This window comes from Bactrocera dorsalis, chromosome 5 (genome assembly GCF_023373825.1).
Source record: "Bactrocera dorsalis isolate Fly_Bdor chromosome 5, ASM2337382v1, whole genome shotgun sequence".
Classification (NCBI taxonomy): domain Eukaryota; kingdom Metazoa; phylum Arthropoda; class Insecta; order Diptera; family Tephritidae; genus Bactrocera; species Bactrocera dorsalis.
The window spans coordinates 5,123,743-5,144,164 of record NC_064307.1 but is presented as its reverse complement, the minus strand read 5'-3'; the positions used below and the strand labels follow the sequence as shown (position 1 = coordinate 5,144,164).

The 20,422-nt window shown below is 39.8% G+C and overlaps 1 protein-coding gene across 1 annotated transcript in view; it reads right to left on the bottom strand.

The window, feature by feature from the left end:
• The window catches only part of LOC105226474 (putative uncharacterized protein DDB_G0277255), a 162,485-nt gene extending 142,310 nt beyond the window's left edge, over positions 1–20,175 (bottom strand). Inside the window, exons 1-2 of the mRNA XM_049457683.1 lie at positions 19,921–20,175; positions 14,265–15,933 (exon numbers count right to left, since the gene is read on the bottom strand). Coding sequence (XP_049313640.1) covers positions 14,265–15,261 — 997 coding nt within the window. The 5' untranslated portion in view covers positions 15,262–15,933; positions 19,921–20,175. The remainder of the gene's footprint in view (positions 1–14,264; positions 15,934–19,920) is intronic.
• Between the last annotated feature and the right edge of the window lie 247 nt (positions 20,176–20,422).

Below are 20,422 nucleotides of genomic sequence, written 5' to 3'. Positions count from 1 at the left end.
CGCAAAACTTTTCTCTCGAACACACCAAAGGCCAACAATGACATCATCCAATGATGATATAGTAGGACGGAATGATTAGGGACTTAGAGAGTTTGGACATCGTTCGACTGGGGAGAACTTTGCCTTTCTCCACGATTCTCGTTAGTTTTCAAGGCTGCAAATTCCATAAATTTAGAAAATAATTGTGGAGTGACCCTAACTTTCGTCATCTCCACTTCATAATAAAAGCCCATGAAATTAAACTTTATTTACAGACCATACCATGTTATTTTATCATTATAATTTGAATACTATTCTTTAACCCTTACCCCTACACCACATGACTGGAATATCTTTCTGTAATTGCAACCTTCATCATCATCACCAAGAGAGAAATTTTGCCCTTGTCATTGGTTGTCGTCAAGAGCCCATGACGAGACAAATAAAATTATCTTCATTTAAATGCTTTTTATGATCTTCCATATTGGGACCCAACGTACGAACACTACCAACAATGGTTTCATGGTTGGTGATATCATGCGCCATTGCCTCGCTACCGTTATTGTTGGATGTCTGTATGTATGTCTCTCCATGTTTTGCTGTTAGTATTCACACCAAACTCCTGTAGATTATAATTCTGTGGGTATGTGAGCAGCAAGTGCAATTCGTTGTCGGTCTGTGCCACCCACGACTTTTAACTGTTCATCTGCGGCGAGCACAACTCATTCGAAATTCCAGTCGCGTCTAAACGAAAGCAAAGCAACAGTTTTACTGATGACTGCTGCTTTGTTTGGGACGTATTGTTGGCGCAAACTTATGGCAGGTTGGTGGATGTGATGACTGCGAGAAAGCTTAGTGTTTACACGCTTTAATAAAGACATGAACAAGTGAACAAAGTGAACTTGCTGGTGAAAGATTGATAGGTGTTGGCAAAATTTGTGAGTGTCAAGATTCGCAGAAGACAATATGGACATGTGTTGCAGAAGATATCAGACTTTGAGCGATGAGCTCTTTACAAATAGATATTAGAATCCATTCACTTAGATTGCTTGGAAAAAGTGGAAAAAATGTTTTTTTTACAGAATGAGTGAGTGGTTCGAACAAAAAAACTGAAACCAGGGAAATAGCTCAAACAGCAATCTAAGAGCATATAGTTCGGAAACTCAAGGTAAGGTAAGTAATATGCCAATAGTAGAACGCAAAGGTATCCCAATATTTTCCAGAAGTCTCAATTTCCGACAAGAAGGCAACCTCAGAAATGGAAGACCATAAAAAAGTAGTCAGGAATCTCTAAAAAGAAAAAAATCCGAGTGGAAAACTGATGATGGTAGGGAATTTGGAGCTTTTGAAGAAGTTGAAAAAGTCTTTCGGCTTTCACGGACGATCACCCCTTTTGCAGACGGTCGCTATTTTGTAATAATAATCCAAAAGCAGAGGAAATTGTGACAGAGGCAAACAAATTATCAAAGCACAAGCTCAATTAATAAAAACAAAAATCGACAAAACGGCCAAAGTTACAGCGAAAACAAAACAAAAAAATTGCACAATAGTTTTACAAAAGCGAGGCGACAGAGCAACAAAAAGCGCCACAAGCCGGCTAAAATGGTGATGTGAAGCGAAAAATGAAGGAAAATTGGAAGAAGAAACTGCAACCGATAATAATTATTTTTATGGAGTCTAGTCTGTGTCTAGACTATTTTTTGTCGGCAAATTGCCGCCGATTGCAAAGCTGTTGCTGCCAATAAAGGCAACAACAACCACTGAGTTGCTACACACACGTTATTGTTGCTGTTGCTATTGCCGTTGCCGTTGCCGTTGCTCCTGCAATTGCAGTTATTACCATTGCCATTGGTGTTGCTATGAGTATTATTGTAGTTGTTGCTGTTGTTGCAGCATTTTGCTCCCATTGTAGTAACTCAAACGTGAAACAGCTACTGTGTCATTGTTTTCGCTTTGATTTCAATTTTTGTTTGATAAACACAATATCTCCGAACTGAATGTGCGGCATTAGTAAAGCGACAGACACGACTGTGTCGAAAGCTTCATAGTGACGGCTGCGAGGGGGTCGGCGGGTGTGGTGCGGTGGTTTTGTACGTGCCGCAGGCTTCCAGCAAGCACAACGTCAATAACGAACCAGGAAAAACAGACTGCCAGACCATGCACAGGTCCGTAGGCACAACAGGGGCGGCCCGTCGTGTCTGCTAAGCCAGACAGCCGGCAGACGGACGTTTAGTTGCGAAAGCAAACAGACACTGTAGGCATTGCCTGCTGTTACACTTTGTTGCAATGACTATAACTGTTGCAAGTTCTTGTTGTTGCCACTGTGCCATTGCAGACATGGGAAAATGGCACTGACCAAAGCCGGCAGACACACATTTGCCGCCATCATTCATAGACACATAAATGAAAAGGCGTAACTGGCAGCGAAATGCACAGCAAATGGCGCAGGGTTGAGGTGGTTGGTGGCGAGAAGGCCACCAGACGATGGCCAGCAACAGCTTGCAAAGTGTCTGTTTTTGGTTGTGAAAGCAAACCGCACAAAGGCGTACCATAGTGCAGGAAGTGTTGGCGGACACCAGTTTGCCCAAAATGTGCGACAGCAGACGACTTCAGCAGTGATTTCATCGGTTTCTCTATCATGGTCGCCAAAACATAAAATAAGCTCTGGTAGTTGATAAAAGATTCATAGAAAATTAATCATAAATAATCAGTAATGGCTTAGATGGCATCGGAGTCGACCGCCGTGGAGCGTTACCCAAGCACTGACTTCGATCTTAATTCAAGTAATTTAAAATGATTTTTTCAAAAGAGATCTTATGTCAATAAGCTAGGTGAAAACTCCGAATATATATCTACTACGAAAATTCTGTGCATAAAGCCTGTCTGTCATTTGCCTGCAACTTTGCAGATGTAGGATCGTCCAATCGTCGAATAAGATCAACACGTCAACTGCAAAGGGTAGGATTAAGGATGGTAAATACTTGTTCGGTGAATCAACCCACCAAGGGCTTTAAAATTCAAGATCTTCGAAGAATTTTAGGAAGCAGAGTGAGAGACTAGAAGTTCCCAAGCTCTTTTGAATCTAATGTGACAACAAAAAACCAAAATGAACTCTCTACCAGTTTATAACCACTCCACAAGATTTACGACAAAGAAATTGCTACACTCTTGAACCTGCTAGCATCGAAATAAACGAGAAAATACATATAACGATAGATTGCACAAAATGGAATGAGTCATTGTAAAGGAAACGAAGCGACATTACTCGTAAAATCGCTCTCACTCTCCGATTCTCAGATATAAAACATATTTGGAGAGGAAAATACCGTTCGTTATTTAGGTCATTTAGGTCATCGGAATAATCAAATTACTGGTAAGATTATCAAGGTTAAGTCGGTACATAAAAACCTCTCTAAAACTGTTACCTTGATAATACTAGATACATGTGAAGAAAGGTTCGCTATTGACGTTCCTCAAACGCGAAAGACTGCAAAGCAGCTGAAGGGCAGAAGACAGGTAGGGCAAACCTAGTGCGTTGTACTAAAGTTATGCTACGAAAATGCTTCTTCCTTCCAGCATACGATTGGAGAACTTTTTAAGACAGTTACAGAGATTTTTTGCGGTGAATAACTCGTCCGCTGCTAATGAGGTGTTATGGAATAACTTGGGAACTTAGCAGAGCCTGGATCTTTATAAGCTATTATGGAAGAGTTTGTGAACAAAGCATTAGAGATGGCGATTTAATCTCAAATTTACCTAATAGTGCCTATTTCTAGCGTCTGTAAAAAAATCTAGTAGAATAATTGTTGAGTAATATTTACTTCCTTTCTACTCAGTTTGAACACACTGTGCACTCTGCGCCCAACTATAGTTGCCATCATTGGCAATAATTGCTGACGATCGTACGTGTCAGCTTGCAATTGTTTTGTCTACTCGATTGTCTGTTGAACGTGGGTATGTGTGAATATTCGACTGTCTGCGCTGCAAGTTTGGTCTCTTTATGAATATGCATATATCTGGCCATGTGCACGGGTCTGGTGCGACCATTATTTTTATTGTCTGTGTGCCGTTCAGCTCTGACGTATTGGGAGCTTTATTGAATTTATAAGCGCTCCATATTCGGCGCTGCCGCAGAAACCCGACCCGGGCTACGTGCATTTGTCAGCGTTCGTCTGCGATTTAATTGTTGTTATGTCTCTCGTTTTTCTGTTTTTGCAATTTGTTGTTGTAATTTGTTTGTTTTGGTTAGCAAAGCATTGCATTTGTATACAACGGCCAGTCTCATATTATGTTATTATGCCAATTATGGTGCCATTGGCGGTGCGCACGACAGCAGTCAAGTCGGCGAACAAATAGTGGCCACGCTGAAATGCCCTTTCAAGGAGAATACGACGCGCGCTTGCAATATGGCGACACTGACAGTGGCATGGTGCACTGAGACGTCTTTGCGGAGCACCCGATCGCCAATTGTTCGCCCTCGGCGGGCGATGTGTGTTGCAACGTGATTGCGGCCAGTTTGAGCGAGGCATTCACCGAGCTGATTTAGGTTCGCCCACCCATTTTCGTCGATTAAATTTTCCTTCTAAATTTACGCTTCACGTGGCGGCGTTCCAAAGCGACTTTGTGGTCGCACTATTACAAGCATTTAATGCAATTAACACGCACCTGCCTTGCAGCATGGCCTGGTCCGCGTTGTGGAAGTGGCTTGAGGTTGTGCAATCGCCGCCTTGCATTGTTGCAATTCAATTCGTGTGACGGTGCAGTGGCAAGTTTTAAATTTCCAGCCGCAGCAACACACGCACTCGTCCGTCCGTTGACCTTCCCTTAGCTGTGTTTGGTCAACTGCAGTGACCGGCGTGTCTCAGCGCGCTGCGCCGGCCTTTGTGATTTGCCGCCACTTAGTGTGCCGTGCTTGCCTTTTGCTGCGCTTTCAAACGAACCGACGGCGCGCGAATCGGTCGAGAATGAGCGCAAGCGCATGTTTGCATTATCTCGTACACCCTTTGAAGTTCGCCGACAAATTTCGCTAACAAATAACGAAATGCAAGTTGAGCTATAAATAAGAACAAATGTTTGAAATGCGTTGAATGGCGCGGCTTGTGTTTGTAGTTCGCGCGTGCAGGGGTGCAACGACTGCGCAGCGGAGGGGTGCGCGAGTGCACGTTTTTCTCGTGGGTTACTGCAAGCGGTGACAATTTCTTAGTTAATATGAAAATATGAGCACTTGAACTTAGTAGTTATTGGTCTTGCTGAACTATAAATAATGTGCTTGTTGTTGCTTTCATTTTCCATTCCAATTTAGTGGATACAAATGCAGTGCGAATGGTTAATAAATTTAATAAATTGCAAAAAGCGTATTTTAAAGCTCTCTAGGGACCAACGCCCAAAGACCACAGTAATGTAAAGGTTTCTCAGAAAATATCCCATCTCTTAATGTCGCAGTCTCAGCTTAAATAGCTGTACTTATAGAAGTCAGGAAGCCAAATATGGATCATATATGAAAATCGTGGAAGAGGATAAGTCCACGCTTCATCTATCTCTAAATATAACTCAAAGAAATCTCACCTGTTTGTAAACCCAATCGAAAAAACAGAAGTGATATTAAGATTTTGGGAAATAAAAAAGCGACGGTATCAATTTTGAAATTTTAAGTTTATATTTGCCATGAAGTTTGAAACACCGAGAAAGAAACGTCGGAGACGCCATAAGGTGCATATATAAATGTCTGTCTGTGCATACGATATAATAATTTGCACACGTCCTTTCTGCCCAAGAAGCAGCTCATTTGTCAGAATCGGTCCACTATAGCTGTCGTACAAACTAAACGATAGGAATCATACGCTTGTAAGGAATGTTTTGTATTTGTGAAAGCATGCAACCGAAGTTAACGCTTTTCCTTATTAGAATAAAGTTATATACGACCTCTAACGGCGCCAAAAAATGTACTTCACTGCTGCAGTGACTTCGACATTCTCCGAGGATGAAACCGAATATTTTATACTCTTGCAACTTGCAGGAATCAAAACCAGGGAAATACTTTAAGACATAAAATGTCAACCAGAGGATCAGAATACAGGCAATTTTACATACACTGTATACTACTGTGATCAAATTGAAAGGTGAATTTTGTCCATTTCATCTCCTTCAAAGTAATCCCCTCCCTCTGCAATACACTTATGCCAACGAATTTTCCAGTCATCATAGCACTTGGAAAAATCCTCCGTCGTGATGGTCATAACGCCTTCTTCGATTCAGCTTTTATATCCTCAATTGAGTCAAAACGGTGTGCTCGGAGTGGTCATGTGAATTTGCTGAATAGCCAGAAGTTACACGAAGGTAAATCAGGCGAATGCGGTGGTTGTGACACGATATTACTTGAAAATGTGGCGAAATGATCACGAATAACCAATGCATTGTGAGATGGTGCAGTATCGCTCTTCTTTGTTCAATAAATTCAGACATGGTATAAGCGAAAGAGTTCACTTTTAGAGCCTCACAAAACGACACGTGTCTCAAATACTAATGAATATTTTGACGTGAAATTTAGCATACATAGATGTGACTAACAGTACTACCAACTTACAGAAAAAAAATTACCGATTCGAAAAACACGCGAATAAAAATTCACCTTTCAATTTGATTACAGTAGTATAACCCTTGCCCTGACCGACATATTCGGCTAGAAAAATCGAAAATTTCGATAGTATCGCCCCGATTTTATCTATATTAATTCAGTCGGATGTTCGAAAAACTTGATATTAGTAATAAGGGGGTAGGTCAAGTTTTATGTATTTTAGGCACATAGATACAATGTGATGCATAAAATACGCTTTCTTATTGGAGATAACTCAAATATGGGTCGATATGTGCGGGGTAAAGGCACACGGAAGTTCGAAAATCCTTATATTACGTATATGGAGGCTGAGGGAAGTGTTGACCGATATTTTCGATCAAAAGTCAACAATAGATACAGAAGTCTTTTTGTGGGGGTGGTAGTGGTGCGATTAAGCCCATCGTGATTTTTTTGTGCGGAGAAACTCGCGTACCAAGCTTCATCAAGAAAATGTTTACTCAAATTACAGACAGTCACGCGGATTTAAATTTTTCTCGTCATCCTGATCATCCGTCAAAAGAAACTTCGTATAAAGCAACTTCGTTCCATATTCATATCCGATGAAATGCCTTAAAAATATAAATAATGAGTTAGTTTAAGGGATGGCCCAGGAAATGATACTTGCAAGTTTAGCTCTCTAAACATTAAAAAAATATGAAAGAAATGTCTTTTTTAATGTTTCTAGAATTCTCTTAATTTTTCTACCATACCCAAAAGATGCCTCTTCCGGCATGTTTCGCTATTTTCATTCTCTCTCTCTCTGCCGAAATAAATCAAAATCGAACGCTGGAAGTTCAATACTTCTCATTACTTCATCATTTTTAAGAGATAAGCCTTTATATTTATTTTATTTGTTTAACCAAGCCATCTCACATGATCTTATTTCAAGACCATTATTCATGCCTTATTTCAAGACCATTATTCTTGCTGTCAAACCTCAACTGAGATTAAATTTGAAATTAAAGAAGCAGCTTCCGCCGCGCGGGAAGTGAAGTCAAATCTCTCATAATACTCGTACTTTCAATATGAAAAATCTTGTGAAAAAATAAAATGGACTAATTGCGATTTAGGACTACTATCATGTCGGGCAACATTAAGGCCTCATATATAATGTACAGCAGCTTGGCCAAATATTTAAATATGTGTTGTACTACTATTTTTTTCTGCATTAAATTAACAGCATCTGGAAATATTGACTTTGAAAGTATTAATTTGATCAAAACCCCGCAAAGTAATAAATTATTAACAATTCAATAACTTAAATCAGCTGACAACAAGTTAAATGAACTGATTGTGATTGTCAATGTGAAACCCCAAAACCACAAAATGCACATTCATATGTGAATATATGTGTATGTGTGTATGAGTGTATGTGAATGCAATTATTTCGAGCATTAAATATTGATGAAGTGAATGAAAATCAATAATCAATATTTCATGGTTACCAAACTGATAGCAATTTGCTGGCAATTTGCAGAGGTAGGAGGCGGACTCACACACACACACACACACATACATAATTAAATACGCAGATTACGAGGTTAACGCCACCCACTTGCAGAGATAGGCAGATATGGTCAGTCGTATTTACATAAACGCCTCTTGTTTAGATAAAACTTAGTTGACAGTAGGGTGGGAAGCGGTTTTCTTAAGAACAAACTATTATTAGTGGCTTTGATTGAACCAAAAAATTATGCAAAATTGAACTTATCATTTTGTGATAATCTCTCAGATCCAGAGAAATAATGCTTAAGGGGAATTAAATTTAAAATTTTTGAATTTTTTAAATACCGAATTAAAAAATAAAAGAAAATCTTTGAACTCAAAGACCGGAATAAAAACAATCAAACTGCTGGATTGAAAGATAAAAAAAGAAAAATTTTAATATCTTGCTAATAATTTTGTAATAAATTGTTCATTCAAATCAAAAATTAATATTTTTAGTTTTTAATCCCAAACATCTTGGCTTAAAAAATTAAAATTTAATTTTTATTCTAAAACATTTGAATTATAAAATTTGCAACCCTGTTCAGGTCTGCTCACAAAATTTTAAAAATACATATTCGAATTTTTTTTTATTTTTGAAAACACAAAAAGTTGCTTTTAGCGGATTTCATGCCTTTCACCATTTCCCAATAAACATAAACTCTGTATAATAAGAACTTGTTGCCTATTTAGAAATGAAAAAACGAACCAACCTAATGTTCAAACTAACACATATCACTACGCATAGTCTGTGTGAAAGTTCGTTAATAAAAGCTTTTAACCATAAAGCGACACATACTAAATTATTGACATTCACAAATTGACGGCCGATTACCAACACGCGGTCTGCGGTCGCCAAACAACTATTTGTGCTCTGATTTTTTTGGTTTTGTATTCACTACAAATATAATTGCGACCGCTGAGTGATACATAATTTAATTATTACTAATAATTTTTAATTATTAAAAATATTTTTGGGAATTTGAGACGCATGCCTTACTCATGCACAGAGATGTGGTAGCACATACATAGTTTATGTCTAATTGAGAAAGAACACAAATCTACTTTAAGTTCCTCAAAAGTTCGATCGATTTTATTTTCGAAGTTTAAATTATCTATAAACGAAGACTAACGAGCTTTTACGAGTACACTGACTTTTTATTATCAAGTTAAATTTTCTCACTAAAACTGAAGTCGGCAGAACCCAGTGGATAGAGTAGGCTTATGCTGCCATAATAAGTGTTTACTGAACCGATCTTAAAAACATGTCTTTTGCTAAGACTTTTGAAGAGAAGCTGGATCTGACATTAATTAATGGATTTTATGAGCAGCTTTTAGATAACTGAAATATGTACCTATATTCGTCAAATCGACATTGTCTTCAACGGAAATCGAGATAAAAAATAGGTACTAAAGAGCTCTAAGCTTTACGTTGCAGCAGCATGAGAATGTATGTATTTCTATGACCAACCAAAGAGGTGGCGCTCTAGTCAATTTTGTCAATAAAGTTTTATTTACATTCCGATATTCGCAATACTAGAAATTTAGAACAACTATTTTGGAAAATATTTTATAGTCGAAAAAGTCTTTTCGTATTTTGTCAATGGAAATTTCTATGTGAAAGATGTACCTCGCTCTGGTCGACCTATCGTTGAAAAAGTCGATGAAATTATGCAAAAGATTGACCAGGACAGTCACATAAGCAGCATCGACATCGCTAAGGAACTTAACATTCATCATCAAACGGTTTTGAACCATTTAAAAAAGGTTGGCTAAAAAAAGAAGCCTGATGTTTGGGTACCACATGAATTGCCTGTGAAAAATTTAATGGACCGAATTAACATCTGCGATTATTTGCTGTAACGAAATGAAATCGAATAATTTCTGAAGCGAATTGTAACAGGAGACGAAAATTGTATCAAATACGACAATAATGTGCGTGGTGAAGCTCAATAAATGGTCGCAAAGCCAGGATTGACGCCTTGAAAGGTTATGCTGAGTGTTTGGTGGGATTGGAAAGGAATCATCCACTATGAGCTGCTCCAGCCTGGTCGAACGATTGATTCTACATTTTACTGTCAACAACTGGTGAGATTGAAGCAAACAATCGAAAAAAACGGCCAAAACAGATCAACAGAAAGGGCTTCGTCTTCCATCAGGGCAACGCTAGACCACACACATTTTTGATGACTCGGCAAAAACTGGGAGAGCTTGGTTGGGAAGTTTTGACGCATCCACCATATAGCACTGACCTTACACTATCGGACTACCATTTGTTTCGGTCAATGCAGAACTCCCTTAATGGAGTAAAGTTGGCTTCAAGGGAAGCCTGTGAAAATAACTTGTTGCAGTTTTTAGCCGAGAAACCAGAAAAGTTTTTAACTGATGGAACAATGTCTGTAGTGAAAAAATGTCAAAAATTGATCGACCAAAATGGTACATATTTGATTTATTAAAGTATGGTCGAGTTAGTAATTTGATCTTTTAATTGACCCTTGAAATCTTCATCAGATCGATTGATGGACAGGGAACTTAAAACTTGCGAATTTCCATTGACCAGTCACTATGAACAAACCTTTTATATTATTTTTCGTTGAATTTCGTTGAATTGCCACACTGTGCCGCATAGCGTGCCAGTCGGCGTCGTGCATTAGACAGTCTGTATGCGGGGCATAACAACCCAGACAGTCTGACGCTGTTGGAGCCCACGTCTGCAATTCAAATGCAGCGCATAAAATAAAGCAAGACACGAAAATGAAATAAATTCGCAACAACAACGGCAACAAAACGAAATAAAACTAGCAAACCGAGCGATTAACGGGTTCGAGTGAAATGAAGTAAAATCAAAATTTTCTGGCATTACAATCGGTAGTAGAAGCATACTACAACAACAATAACAGCAGCAACAACAGAGACAGCAGCAATAATAAACTCCACATGCAACAATATTAACAACTGTCAGGCACACATGTTCCACGCCAAGCCGCTAACTGGGAAAGTTTATCGAGAGCTGCTTGGGCCGCATGTTTGTGTGTGTGTGTGTGTGAAGTACTACGAGAGTACATGTGTGTCGTTTGTCTGTCAATTTGTCCGTCCGCCAAAGCTGCCTCCATTTAGCTGGCTGCCCCGACGACTGTGACAAGCTGCCATTCGAGCGAGCGTGTGGGAGTAATGTCATGTTGGGACACAAGCGACACAAACGAAACACGTAAACTTGCAGCATGCTTGAGTCCGTGTATGTGTGGAGCTTTTTGGGACTGCTGTCTCCTAGGGAAGTGTTGAGTAAAAGCTGATGGCAGGCCGTCGCCGTGGACGTGATGGCTGCAATGGGCGAATGTGCCCAGTGGACCTCGAGTGCGAGCTGAGTAAAGGGAGTGGGCGTGGCAGCGACAATGACGTTGATGGCCAACTAACTTTCGCATGTGATGTTTGTGTGAGTGTGTGTGTGTATTGCACACATTGGCTATGCATGCAATTATCTCGAGACATGACATGGATTTGAATAATTAAACATGACTCTGCGCGCGCGTTGACCAGACACCGGACATCAACTAACCTCACAGCACGCTTGCTCACCCCGGCTCCCTCTTTCGACTAGCTGACATGGTATACACGTAATAAATGCTTAGCCACGAGGCACATAGCTAAAAGGTAATTTCATTTTATTAGTTCAAAGAGAGTAGGTTGCCAAATCCTTTTTATGTGTGTGTGTCTGTGTATTTTGTTGTTTTCTTTTTTCTCTTCTTTGTTCTGCCTTGTGCTTTATTGTGGCTGTAAAACTTTTTGACGCTCAACTATAATAAAGCAATTTCGCTGGCTGGCCATAGACTTGGCTTATGGCTATAAAAGTTGCACATGTGGCGAGTCCACGAAATGCTCTTATAATAAAGTCCGAGGCGAGTGGTATGTGTGTGTGTGGTAAGTGCTGACAAATGCTTTTCATGGCATGTCAGGCAGCCAGATATGTGAGTGTGTGAGTTTTAATATTGGCTGGCAGTGAAGTGTTAATTGGCATTAAATCATTATGCGTGGATGAAAAGTCAATGGCAGTTGTGGTTGAACTAAATTGTAGACTAATTATCTCATACAAGTATTGTCTAATTATCTATTAACCAAAATTGCGTTATTAGCTTATTTATAACGGTGTCGCTAAAATTAGAAGGTGAATCTTTTCTTAAAAGTCACAATTTGTGAGAACGTTCGATAGAGCCGGTGAATGTAAGAAGTTAGTTTCACGTCAATGCATTTATTTTTTATTTAGGTTAGGACCTACCGATCCTTATTAATGTCAGATAGAGGATCAATTTTATTTGAGTTGAAGGATGCGTCATATAGGGCGTCACCGCTTTTTGCGAACTTTCAGAGCGATTTGACATATACTTTGGACACATCATCCACTCTCTTGAACTGCGAAACTTACAGATATGTAAGACAAGTTCTAGATAACGCTGGATAGAAGTTTAGGAGGTGTTTCAGCATCTTTCTTATGCCTACTTCGGTCGTTATTTATGCCCATCCGGCATGTGATACCAGTAGACCATAACCTTTCATTAGCCGAATAACCGTCCTGCAATCCTTTCGAGACCATGTAAGTAAAAATCATCTTCCGGGATCATAATCTTTGTAACCCAGCATGCCCTTAAGGACATCGTCAATCTTTCCCTGATTTGTCTGTCAGCCCTTTCGGATATTTCACTTTATGTCGCTTTTAGTGACTTCCTGTATTGGTTGGATGGCCAGACTGATGGCATTTTTGGCAATCTCATAAGCTATGAATTCAGGCTCCTACTCTATTTTTACTCCGTCTGTGCAGATGTGTAAGTTCCACTGCCGAGACACATGCTCCGGCGCTATATCTCCTTTTTTTCGTGTGACTTGAAACCTTTTCTCCCAAAAAAGCGTTAGGATATGTGGTCTATTTTATTTACCAACTCCCCTCTTATTGAGCTATGCCTGAAGGTCTTAGAATAGAATTCACCTAACGCAATATCGATTGGTAGTATGTTCAATAACCTTATTAGTGTAGCCGTCGGAGTACTCGGAGCTCTTAGCGCTGCTGTTAAGCAGCGAACAGCGAGTCGTTGTAACCGCTCCAACGGTTTTCTGTATGAAATTTTGCTGACAGCGGTCCTCTACACCAAAGCACCATAATGCAAGATTGGCCATGTAAAGAAGGAAGAATATCGTACTGTCTTCATAATACAATTAAAATTCTAGAAGCATACTTTTAGATGCTACATATTTAGCGCTAAAAATTATTTGATTCGATCAGTTGCTCACCCATATAATTCTCAAACAGTTTATAAAAAGCTTAATCTGTATGGAAAATGTTTCGTTGAAATATTTGTATCTAAATTTCTATTTCTTTATAATTTAATAACCAATTTACATTTTTCTAATATCTATATACTACCCCACCTGATTTCAACGATTCGGTTTACGCTCGCAAAACCAGTCCGAATCAAATTTGATCCGAGGGTACTTGTAGAAATACAATTTTTCCTCAATTACTTGCAGTTATGGAAAGGAATGCAATCACGATGAATCGGAGTGAATGCTGGAGAAGAAAAGTCTGAGTCCAATAGGATCATAAATCGGAGAAAATTTGAGGTTACCCGTTTTGTATATTACTATAGTAACACTTCTATTAGTTCGGTGACTGCCAAAGAGATGTCTAGAAAAAGAATTACGTTGGAAAAGTTCGAAGAATGTTTTGAAAGCTCCAAGTAACAGATACATGAATCTTTAGAAGTTTTTGCTTTAAAATTTACACATTTGAATGTTGAGTACCTGAATTATGTAAAAACAGCAAATTTGATTTTTAAGTAACAATGTTCGATGGCGATACTTATAAAAAGGGTAGAAAATTTAATTACCAATTCATGAAGAGTATGAATCTATTGGACATATATAAGAAGTATTATTAATTCATCGACGAAAGATGACCGTATAACCTAGTAAAATCCATAACATCAGGCCATTAGAGAAAGAATACAAAAATCTATCGAATTATTCGCACCTCAGGGGTATGAAAGTTGTACAAAAAGCTTGAGAAGAATTTAAAATACTCAAAGATTGATGTGGGCACCAGAATATTTAACCAAAAGTCGATAAATAGAATGAAAAAAAGCAAAGAAAATTTTAATTCACAAATAATAGTTAAAAACAAATTGCATTACCTACTCACCGTATTTCTGCCAGAAGGTGCGCTTGCGTGGCCGATTGTAATCGGTAATCACAATGTAATCGAGCCGCGTGCTTGCTGTAGTTGTTGTTGTTGTAGCTGCAATTATTGCACTGTTATTTACTGCGAGCGACTGCTGTTTGTCGTCAGTAGAGATTTGCGCACGCGAAGGAAAGGCACCCGAAAATATTGACACCTCTTTACTGGCAATAAGATTTTGCGAACTATTTTGTACACGCTCTGACTCAATACTAACACCAGCACCGGCACTAACACTTTTATTCAAATAATTTACACTCAACTGCCTTTCGCGCTCGAAATGTGGGCGCGTGATATTTGCAAACGCTTTGCCTTTTTCTCTTTCTTCTTTCACTTGGGAGCCGTGGCCGTTGGCACGGCGCCGATTCTTACTTTTACGCCTATTTTTATGCTTATTTACACTATTTACAAGGCTTTTATTTACATGGCGTCTGCCGACAGAGCGCCGTTCATTGGTTGCTAACACAAATTTATTTACAGTGTAGTAACTATTTTCGCTTTTTCTTATTCTACTTTTATTGGCATTTCCCGTATGCGCTACCCGAACGCTTCCGTTTCCGCCGGCGTTTCCGTCTACGTTTCCAATTTGTTCGTTGCGCCTCGTTGTCGTTGTAGCTGTCGCTGTTGCAATGTTGCTGTTGCTTTTGCTGTTGTAACTTTCGTTGTAGTTGTTTGATTTGTATGTGTAATTGTCGTTGTTGTTGTTGTGTTCGCTCACTATTTTGTACCATGTCAAATATTTGCTTCGCCCTACGCTTGGCTGGTTGCTTATGCTATTATTTTTACTGTTCTTGTTGTTGTTGTTATTATTGTTGGGGCTCCTGCCGCTATCACCGCTATTGGCGCGCAAATTTATGAGCACCTTCCTATTTCTAGCTGATGCTACTGAGGCATTTGTTGTTTGCATTAGTTGTGTAGTTGTTGCTGTTGTTGTTGGCGTTGCAACACCGGCTCGTGTCATCGGCCATGTGAAAAATGGCCATAAAGATGTTGCATCCGCTTCTGACTCTTTGTTTGCTGCATGATTTGTACGTTTGCTGTTGTTGTAATTATTATAATTGTTGTTGTTGTTGCTACTCCTTACACTAGTCTGGCCAATTCGATGCGCAATTTGTCTTTGGGCTGTGGACACCGCGAGGGCTGGCACCGACCCCACCAGAAATGTTGTTGTTGTTGCCAGAAACAGCAATGCGCGCAGCGCTACCAATGATGGGTGGGCCCCCGCGGCGCCTTTGGCTGCATGCGTGGGGGCCACAGTGTATCGATTACCGCCAAATGAGGCGCACTCGCACTTCGCTTACACTTCGTTCACCAAACGCACAGCTGTCGGCCGTCGTTAGGCTCATCGAAAACCGCACTTCGAACTTTTTTTCCAATATCGTGTGAGCTCGGTTATTTTTCTATTAAAATTTATTCTACTTAAAAAAATAGCTGTTTGGACACTGTCAGCTAATTTGGTTGCGGCGTGTAAGCTCACCTCTCGGGCAGGCCATGATTGCAACCCACTCTTTTGGATTTCAATAATTTGGACTTAACGATTCTGTAATAATTTTGAACCGATTCTTTCACTTTCGGCATTTCTTTCAATAAATAGCAATATTGAAATAATATTTTCAAAGCACTGGAAGATTATCTGCAAACAAAGAGAAACAAAGCGAGGTTAGTGAGATATAAAGATATAAGACCATAATTCACAACAACTTCTCAATTGGGAATACAGGTGATTATTTTTTTATATGGACCCAATATATACCGTGTAAAAACATCTGTATAAAGAAACCGAGTAATAAGAGGATGATAATTAAAAAGTTAGTCGAGGAACCCCTACAAATTTGTGACTCCGAGCCGCTCTATACTAAACGAGGTTTCAGACAAGGCGATTCTCTATAGTGCGACTTCTTCAATCTACTTTTGGAGAAAATAATTCGAGCTGCAGAACTAAATAGAGAAGGTACCATCTTCTATAAGAGTGTACAGCTGCTGGCGTACCACGATGATATTGATATCATTGGCCCCAACAACCGCGCCGTTAGTTCTGCTTTCTTCAGACTAGATAAGGAAGCGAAAGGAATGGGCCAGTCCACATGAGTAGTTTGGAGCACACTCCAAGCGCTTCTGCTGCCAGTGGTACCAGAATTAAGTCTCCGGTCAGATCTGGTAGCCCAGTTACCACCAGTTAAGCTTCCATATAGCTCTGGACTGGTGACCAGGACCACTCATACAAAAGCTAACCCTAAGTCCCAGCTAAACGCCTTCATCGCTTAAACAACTCACGCATAAACGACCATAACTGTTCGGCATTCCGACTAGTGAAGATCACACCGCTAACATCTAATCATCCAACAGGCGAACAGGCAAGAATCATACAACGATGAATTGAGAGAAGTTTTTGGAACCCCAAGACTGTCGTGACTGCTTCTCACAGCGACTCTATAAGCGGCGCAGGCCACAAACAAGCCACGATATATAGTGTGGACAGAACGACGTCCGAGACCCCAATCACTCCTCAAAATGCGTAACTTTGCTAAACCAATATCTTCTAGATAAACTAACAGTTTTTTATTAGAAGTCTTCATCCGGATATTTGTCAAGAAGCGATCACTTCTACGAGGAAGAAAAAGCCGAGGCGAAAAGTGGAGTCGATGTAGGAGTTAATAGCTTCACCGAAGTGTTTTGACGATTTCAAGAATATAATAGTGCATTATACAAGTTTCCAACGTAAACAGGATTAAAAAAAAAACAGAACAAATTGTTTTTCCGGGAAAATCAATTTATTTTATTCGATATCGTCTCCTTCTGCTTCGATACAGCTTTTTGCACGGTCCAAATGCATGTCGAAGGAGTGTCTTAGCTCGTTGGCCGCTACATTCGCAAAGTCCTGTTTACTTTAGAAAGCACCTTGTATACACAATATTTTAGATAACTTTAGGAAGTGGCTTTACTTCTCGAGCATTCCTTGTATTATCCCCTCTTAAGAAATCCCATTTACTATTACTTTTTTGTAATAAATATTTTATTTTTCTCTTGCGCAACATATTGCACCGACTAAAATGGTGTTTTTCCAATTTCTCCTCAAAAGAATAAATCTGTCATTTTATTAAACCACACGAGTCGGTGCGGGCTAGGGCCGAAACAACAAAGACTGCAGCGACTGCAACAGAAACCATAAGCATAACCATAAATCTTAATCTCCTAAGACTTTCTGAGCAAAGCCAAGCAATGCATAAAGGCACACACAAACACACACACACATAATAGAATGCAGAAGCTATGCAGCCAACGCTGGGCAAATACCCCAATGGGCGAGAATACAAATACAAAGCAGGAACATAAAATAGAAAAGCAAATGGCAGAGATAAGAAAAAACACAAATGCAAATATTTGCGGCGAAGACAACAAGTCAAAATAAAACTAAAATGTACGGGGAAAGTAGGAATCACATGCACACACACACACATGCGCATATATAGACCATAATTTATTAAAGTAAACACGAAGCAAGCGAAACTGCCACCGGAATAATACTGGTGGCAAATGAGAGCGATAGCAATCAGCAAGAAAAGTCACAAATGCAAGAGCAACAACAACAACAACTGCCAATGCACAATGCTGAAGTTTGCACATACACATACAAAGCCGATGTTGTCCCGATGTTGTTGCTGTATTTTGCAGTTGCTCGAGGCCGCAGGCGAGTTGACGCATCGCCCGCCAAATGACAACCGAACCAAGCCAAAACAATCGCACGCAAGTAATCAAAAACAAAACACTTAATCCCCTAATCAACAACAACAATAACAACAACCAGCAGTAACAACGGATCGAGCGAAAACAACAACAGCAACTGTGTGCATTGATTGTCGCAGAAACCGCGTAGCTGCCACAAGAATAGCCGAGCGAGCGCATGTCTGCCCGACTCTGGCGGGCTCGAGTGCCGCCACCAGCATATTTAAGATGTTCCTGGCTTCCCTCCCGGTGCATAGTAGTGTTGTTTGCCGGGTTGTTGCCGGCACTGCAGCATCATCTGCGCTGATCATCACTGATTCGTTATGCATTATTAAAAATCTTGTCTACCAAGAAGCAACATTGTTGCTTTCAGCCGGCCGTTGATTTGTCGCCGCAGCAGCCCATGTTCCCGTTGCACAGTCACATGACTGCCGAAGTTTGTATGTGTCCGTGTGTATGTATATGTAAGAGCTCCTGTTGGCAAGCAGACAAAACAACGGACAGACCCCTTCGCTATGCTTCATAGCTGAGTCGCAGCGGAATTTGTTTATCAACATGTAGCGATCATTTCACTTGCTTAGCATCCTGCCTTTGTGCCCGCATTCCTAGCTGGTGCCGCAACACTTGTCGATGGCAACGGTCAAATTGTAAGAATACTTTGCTGAAATTTAAATTAATGATAAGCAATTATTGTTGCTATTTTTATTGTAGACAGCGAGTGTGCGATCATTTTGGTGGAGCTAATAAAAAGCGGAAAATTTTATTAGAACATCAAGTAGTTCACTTCTTGTTTTCAGGAAGGCGTTATGCCTGAGATAGGCCCGTAGAAAGACAGCTCCAATTCCCACAGCCGGTTCTAGGTTATCGGAAATAATCCCGATTTTATCCGGACAAGGGCTGGATTCGAGGTTCGAGGAACTAATTCTACTTGAAGCGGTAGGTAAAAGAATCAAAATGAGCTAAAAATAAGGTTTGTGATGACGGCGACCTCGAAGATTTTTGGTCGCTGTTTCAATATAATATATTATATATCTCCGGATGGCTGGCTGATGTATTCGGAAGGTACAATCTTCTATAAGAGTGGAAGCGACGCAAATGGATCTGGTAGTGAATGAGGGCAAGAAGAAAAAGAAGAGAAAAGAGAGGAAAACAAAGACCTCCACTACTATTATGGAAGACCTCCACTCTATTTGAGAAATCAGGCGGTGAAGGTCCTGGCTGCCCTTGGTATCTCGAATTGGCGCCAATTTGCGGTTGTAAACTCGGCTATAACCGCGTAAGCGGTGTCTACGGCAATAAAGAGGAAGAACTAAGTCCCTTACGACCAAAGATCTGCCCCAGCACAATCCCGCATATAGTTCAAAACGTACTTGTCGTTCCGCTGTTTGCAAAGAAGTAATGTCTCATCTCGACTTTAGAACAACAGCATTAGGTTCGACCGCAAGCAGAAACTACAAGCTAAAAGGCTAATGAGGAGTAAACTATATGGCACTAAACCCGTCAACTTATTTTGGTTTTCAAATGTGCGAGGCCCTATCGACTTCGATTTTAGTCTTAACTAAATTCGTATAAGCATTTATGTTAAGATCAGAGATCTATTAGCTCCAATCTTGGTTCAGTTCTCTGACTTTCCGAAAGCATTTTTTATAACTAGAAATTCGTATCGGTAGGAGGGAAAAGAGCTGGAAGACCCAAGTGAGCCGGGTCTTAGCATAATTAAAAGAATATTTTACAATGGTCAATGTGAGTGTAGAAACCTTTCATTGAAAATATAGAGATGCCAATATTGGTATTCAATTTGAGTTTAGGTATTTCCGATTTCAAGGTCGGTTCGAGGTTTTCAGGTACTTAAATAAAGATACATATATACATACGTAGGCAGGGCAGTAGTACTTACAACTATCGATTTCGGGAAACATGTGGACGAATTCTTTTGCCTTTGACACGAAATTTTCAGATATACCGAGTTGTATTTATTTTTATAAAGCACTCAACTTCACATACACAAATATTTCCCATGCTGGCGAAGACACATTCCACAGGATCTATTTTTAACACACACTATGTTGGATTCTTTTCGAATTTTTAGAATTTGCACATAAAAATAGGCACAGAAATACATTGACGCATACGCCGATTTTCATAGCCACCGCGGCCACAGATAACAGCGAGATTCCTGCAAAATAAAGCAAAGCGTAGAATATATTTTTGAAAATAGCGAAATCAAAATGTTGAAGACACGATAATTAAGCAGCCATTGGCCCGCCGCGCGATAAACATTCCGGCGCAGACACGCGGCGAATAACCAACAAAACTCAAGCGAACTTTGTGAAGCGATCAGACAGCATTATACTATATGAGAGAATTATACATTTATCAGGAAAGATTTTGCGAAGGAG